Source organism: Benincasa hispida, chromosome 1, assembly GCF_027475165.1.
Source record: "Benincasa hispida cultivar pf3 chromosome 1, pf3_genome.v1.1, whole genome shotgun sequence".
Lineage (NCBI taxonomy): Eukaryota > Viridiplantae > Streptophyta > Magnoliopsida > Cucurbitales > Cucurbitaceae > Benincasa > Benincasa hispida.
This window is the reverse complement of record NC_143478.1, coordinates 67,305,553-67,312,335: the sequence shown is the minus strand read 5'-3', so window position 1 is coordinate 67,312,335 and position 6,783 is coordinate 67,305,553. Positions and strand designations below refer to the sequence as shown.

General features: G+C 30.3%; 1 protein-coding gene across 1 annotated transcript; it reads right to left on the bottom strand.

The window, feature by feature from the left end:
- Positions 1-694: 694 nt before the first annotated feature.
- Positions 695-4,848, bottom strand: LOC120073557 (transcription factor MYB53-like). The gene is made up of 4 exons (XM_039026388.2): positions 2,665-4,848; positions 2,374-2,503; positions 2,015-2,259; positions 695-1,132 (listed from the first exon to the last, which is right to left on the bottom strand). The coding sequence occupies exons 1-4, from the start codon at positions 2,798-2,800 to the stop codon at positions 813-815; spliced, it is 831 nt and encodes a 276-aa protein (XP_038882316.1). The 5' UTR covers positions 2,801-4,848; the 3' UTR covers positions 695-812.
- Between the last annotated feature and the right edge of the window lie 1,935 nt (positions 4,849-6,783).

Below are 6,783 nucleotides of genomic sequence, written 5' to 3'. Positions count from 1 at the left end.
TATTTTCAATAATTTTACTCTTAAAACAATTACCTTTAATAAATTCCTAAACTATCTATCATGTGTCTGATAACTCATTTAACTTCATGAGCGATTTAAATTCTATTTAACTATTAAATATAAAATAGAAATATCTATTCAGAGTTCTCGTTATATAGAAATCCAAATTGTGTGTCTTTCATTAGTTTTAAAAGTATATCCCCACATCCTATATGTGTTTAAAGGTCCATTATCCTATCTCACCGATTATAATTATTTGTGGACCCATTTTCGGAACTCCTAGAACTTTCCACATCCTCTTCTCTACATCCTATATCATGTCATGTCAGTGCCCCAAACAGTTCTCTCACATATAAAATTAAAAGCAATTTATTAGACCATTTAAAGTTTAGAGAGCTAAATTGAAGTTGTTAAAGCACTTACTCAAACTTATGATTAAACCAAAATTAAATTAAACAAAAAGCTAGAATGCAATTTTTCATCCAAAGTATAACGTTTTATCGTAGCACCAAACATTTTATTTTATGTAAGTTTTAAATCACCAATTGACCCAAAAATTTAAGTAGATAAATGATGATAAATTTAATATTATATAATCTAACCGCAAGCGTTATCGACTAGAGGATTTATGATTTCAATTAGCGCAAAAAAAAAAAAAAAAAAAAAAAAAAAAAAAAAAAAAAACCACCTACAATTTACATATATTAGTAATTAGTTGATCACATATTTAATCTATGTACAGCGATCTGTTTCTTCTCATAAATTTAAAAGGAAAATTAAAATTAAAATTTTGACTTAAAAAAGACAGAGATCTAGGGATCCATCTCACTAAAGAAAGAATAATCGTCGAAGATCAGGACGTCGGCGGACGGAGCTTCCACTGGCGGAAGCGGCGGCAGAGCATTTGAAGATGAAGAAGAAGCCCACATGGAAGCTCCGCTTTGGCCGCCTGAAACCGCCGCCATATCTGGTCGCCGGTGAACTACCGTCGACGTTGGATCATCAGAGACTCCGTAGACCTCCAAGTCCGGCAGATGGGCAAAAGGAAAGGACATATTCCGATTATGTTGAAGCGGTCGGAAAGTGGGTGTGAACGGAGAAATTGGAAGTTGGAGAACATGGTGTAAATATTCTGTTAAATTAAAGAGCATCGGATTAAAATAATAAAATTAGGTATACTGGCAAATATAGCGATAAGGTCTAAAGTATTTATAGGTACAGTACAATACAAAAAATTTACAAATATAACAAAAATTATATCCAACTTTTAGAGTCTATCAATCATAGACCATATTACTAATACGAATAGTATCGATAGAGTCTATTATGATTAGATTTGACTATAATTTCAATTCTTTAAATATGTTATACTCTGAATTATTAGTCCAAATACATTACTCATTCATTGCTATCATCTTAGAAAGTAATTAATTTTACTCTCATAGTGTTCTTTTTTTTCCCTTAATTTCTAAGTTAGTTACTTTTCAATTAATATTAATCATAATAATATTTAGGAACCAAGATATAATTTAAATCTTAACTAACAATAGCCTACTTCAAAGAAATATTCATTTTTTATACGGCAAAGTTTTTCATGTAAATTTCTTTTAGTTGTAATCTCTGGATTTTGAAATTTTAAGATTCTATTTTAATAACAATTTCATTTTTTATTTTGTGTTCTTGAATTTTATGATTGTTTTATATCATTTTTTACTATGATTATTACATTTCCTAGGGTTTGTCAAATTCTCAAAACAGATAATAAATTTTTAAAAACTTTTTTTTTAAGTTTTCGAGTTATAAAAAAAATTTAAAAAAAATAAATAAATAATAAAAAGTATAATCTAAATTTTTGAAGGGGACAGTAGCCCTTTCCTTCTTCCTTGGGCTTTACTTTTGTGTAGGGTAAGTATACATATTTGTTGAACCTTTTGGTAAATTTTGAAGGTTCCAAATTAAAAAGAAAAAATGTTAAAAATATGAATAAAGAAGATTCTATATTATGTAGTTTTACCTTGTAAAGTGGCCATTTGAAGAGCTTCTAGTTGGTGTTCCAATAGAGGAAGGTCAAAATGAAGAAGGTTTTGGAGATTTAAGAGAGGATGAAGATGAGAGTAGAGGGTATTCTTGTAAATTGTGGGCATGGGAGTCATGGGATCAAAACCCATTTGAATGGGCTTTTTTCTTAGATGAGTATTCCACAAATTTTTTATCTCATTATCTGTCCGTCCTGGTAGGTGACTTGCAATGACAGACCATCTTCCAAACAAAAAATTACAAGAGAGATTATTATTATTATTATAGAAATAAAAAGAGAAAAGAAAACATAAGTAAATAGAGAAATGAATATTTATACTATAATTTGTTAATTACTTGTTTCCATGGATTGAATGGAGATTGAGAATGGTTTGTTGTTCCTCTTGAGAAAATTTTCCTCTCTTAATATCTGGTCTAAGGTAGTTTGTCCATCTTAATCTACAACTTTTCCCACATCTATTAAGTCCTGAAAAAAATGATTAATAGCAAAAATTTAAATTTAAATATAGCCCTTCAATTTTGAAAATATGTCCCTCTCTTTCTTTCTTCATTCTATTTCTCTAAAAATAGATAGAGGAGAAGAAGGATAAAACCCATCGTAAGAGACATTATATATATATGAATTACCGGCGAGTTGAGGGAGGGCACGCCATCTGCCATAGCCATATTTTGTAATAAAAGAAACAAGTTTCTCATCTTCTTCAAGAGTCCAAGGACCTCTTTTGAGGGCAATTTCATCACAAGAAGAAGGAGATCTTCCCATATTCTACTTTCTTTTTCTATATGGTTTTGTTTTGTTTTTTCTTCTTCCCAATTTCATCAAGAACTCAAGTTTATATAGGAAGTATACTTAGCCTTTTTATTTTATTTTATTTTTTTCTTTACTTTTTCAAGTTTTTCAAAGGCAAAAATGGGAGGGAGTGCTGCTAAGTGGTGGCTCCCACTTGGAAACAAAAATGTTTTTGTTTTTTTTTCTTTTCTGGTTGATCTAAATGTCAATGGTTCCCCTTTTTATCTACCTTTCCACAATACCAACTGCATTTCTATTTTGGTTGAGTTGTTCTTTTAAGTTAACCAATGTGTTTGGATACTCTTTCAGATATAATAAATGATTGAGAAATTTTCGAGATAGGAAAAATGACAAACTATTTATATAAATAACAAAAAAAAATATACTGAGACACGAATAGATTTCTATTAACCTCTATGGATGATAGACTTGTATCAATTTCTATCATTAATAGTATCAATAATACACTTTTATCAGTTTCTATTATTGATAAACAATTATGGACTTCTATCAGCATCTATCAATGATAGACTTCTATCAGTTTCTATTATTGATAGACTTCTATCAGCATTTATTAGTAATAGACTTGCGTCAGCTTCTATCACCGATACATGCCGATGGACTTCTATCAGCATCTATCTATGATAAATATTGATAACAATATCTATCACAACTATAGTAAATTTTATAATTTATGTAAATATTTTTCTTTATTTTTCTATTTTTGAAAATTCACTTAATTTTCATTTATAATTTTTCACCTATTTCAAATTTTGTACCCTTGTCTAGATATTTTATGTGGATATTAGTTTTAGTGTTTTGTTGATTCAATTTTGATTGGTTTGTTAATTGAGTTAATGAGTAAATTTCCTAACTTAAGTTTTAAGTAATTATTTTCTTTAAAAAAAATGTTGAGGAATATAGGTTAATGTCATCATATTTAGCTAATTATTAAATAAAGGAGAAGGGAAAAATCCTAAATTTTGTGATTAATTTGTTTCCAAAAAAAAACTCATTTGTTTAAAAATTATAATATTATCTTTGACCTTTTTTTAAAAAAAAATGTTTGTTAGAATGTTGGATAAAAATTAAGATTTAAAACGATGTAGGAATAATATAGAGCAAAATTAAATTGGTACACAAACTCCATCACAGCGTACAAAATTATCTTAATTTCCATCCAGCAAGTCCCAATTTTCATTATATTATGTCATTCCAATGAATTTCATCTTCAAATGTAATTTTGAAATATTTATAAAAGATTAAATGTAATATTGCAGCTTTTAAAATGATAGAAAACATATATTAAATGAATGAAAATTTTTGAAGTACCTTTCATTATTTACCTTTGATTTGTTTGGATGAATTCGAAGTCAAATGTTAAATTGTTTCACTAAATATGGAAGCAAATAGGAACTTTTCTCTTAGTTTTTAATGTGATTCATCTCGACCTATATGTAAATGGAAACTTCTAAATCTGAAACTTTTCAAATCGATTCCACAATCAAAGATATCCAAAGAACTAGGTCTTGTATCAAATATATCACTTTGATTTTTTTTTTTTTTCCCGAAATACTCTTAGAAAAATGGGGGTGTGATCTGCTTACGCCAAAAAAATATCTATCCACCTAAGTTGACATATTTCAGTAATTTCAATAATAGCCCATATTTCAAAATGAACGTTGTAATTTACTTGTACCAAAAGGCAAGTAGGAAGCTTTTTTTTTTAAAGAAAGAATTAGATGATATCATTTCAACGATACTTTTTATTTATAGGATAAATTGCAAAAATCATCCTTAAAATATGATAGTAATTGCAATTTCACCCTCAAAATTTTAATCGTAAAAGTTGATCTCTCAAATTTATATAAGTGTTAAAATTGGTCCCTCAAACTTAAAATACTTGTAGAAATTAGACCCCAAGTGATAAAAGTTGACAGGTTGGAAAAAATAGGCATGCGCAGTGGAAATGGGGATCAATTTTACTCTAATTACACAAAAAAATCATACAATCCTAAATTAATTAATTAGGGTTTTTTTTAAATATTACCTTTGAAACTCCCGAAACTCTTCTATCTCCGCTCGAACACGAACTGAACAACCACTAGAGCTGACCTACTATCCTCTGGATTCAGAATCGGGTTGTGGGACCTGATGGATGAAGAACCCGAGAGAGAGAAAGAGATGAAAATAGAAGATGGATTTTTGGGTTGGGTTTGGGTTTTGAATTTTTCTCAAAAAATTGTGTTTTTTTCCAACCCAAATTTAGAAACCAATTTTGGCAAAATGTCAAAAGTCTTTTATCCAAATCGAAAGCCCAAATTTATAGAAAAAAGTTATGCAAAATTGCATGAAACAAATTCATAAAAACCCAACACCTCAAAATCCACTATCTAAGTGGGCTTGATGTCTCCACTATTAGCCAACACCTAGCCCACTATCTTGTTAGTGGAATTATCCAACAAAAGTTTGAATTTTCCCACTACCTTTAGTCAAAGGGCAAAATAGTCATTTTGTCAAAGTCAAACTTTGACCGAAAAGCCAACATTTTGACTTTTATGATTTTTTCCATGTTGACTAATTTTGACCTTCCAAGCATGAATCCGCATTCATTTTCTCGAAATTCAAATCACATTGAATATAAGGTCGGTCAAAGTTTGACTTTTCAAAGGCAAAAGTCAACTCTTTGAATTTTTACATCTTCAACCATTAAAGTTATATCTCTAAACTGAAAAATCGACCACTATATCACATATACTTGTAAATTTTTCTCTTTTCACCTAATTTGAACAATTCGAGTTATTCTATCATACTATTCTAAGTTTATTCCATATCTAGTAGGGGAACCTAATGGACCTATAGATCATGGGCTCCAACGATCCGAGATTAGTTGGCTAAACTCTTTTAGACGGAGCTAATCAACATTCGTTAACTCACGGGTCATTCCACTATAGTCCCGTAGTTGCACTCCCCTCACTATAGATATATTTGTGTCCATACGATATAACCATGATTAGTAAGCTAATCTTTCACAGGTTGTTCGTAATCTCGGCTGGGTCATAAAAAGTGTTTTACCCCCGAGACTACATCTTATTCCTTAAGTTCCAATGATGATCTAATGAACAATTGGTTTAAGGTCCAACATATAAACCGAACCCCTCTCGAGCCAAGGAGGGGGTGGGAACCCCTTATTTAAGACCTGGATTCAGTACTAAAGAGAACAACCTATCTACTATCCTTATAACGGGGTAGGAGTGAATTCCGTCTTCCACCCTATGTTCCCAGCTATCCACCTGATCTTACCCCTGAAATGGGAGGCTTATTGGGCCAACGATAATGAGCTGCCCTCACCTATGCAGATCTAAGGATAATTCCGAGTGAATAGGAGTTCATAGTTAGCTCAAGATTAAGATTAAGTTTCCTAAGTTATCAATTAATGAAATAGTCAGTTTTATACATTAAACGGCGTTTAGAACGTAAAAAATGACTATTTCATGGTTCAGTCTTATGTAAACTCTTTACATAGGATGCCCCTATTTTCATGTCTCCACATGAACGGTTTAGGATCACATCGTTCGTACTAACTACAAAATGGGTCGCATCCATAGTGTCCCCAGAATAAAGCGCCCAATCTTATTCATATACTATAGATCATTTTGGCTATATATTTGAACTTGATCCACAGTTATGTCACTACATAAAGTTCAAACTTAAACTTAATAACCTCGGATCAATAAACTAAGGATCAATTTTACTTTAATTGTACAAAAAAACCAACATGTGGTATCAGAGCATGTTTTAATTTTTCTCAATTGCATGTGGTAGGTTTCAATTTATTAGATAAAATTGAGATTGGAAACTAAAATGGTTTTTAGGTTTTGGATATTAAATTAAGTTTTTTTTTTTTTTTTTGTAGTATTAATTTGTAATTGCTCGCATGTTTATGAGCATTAATG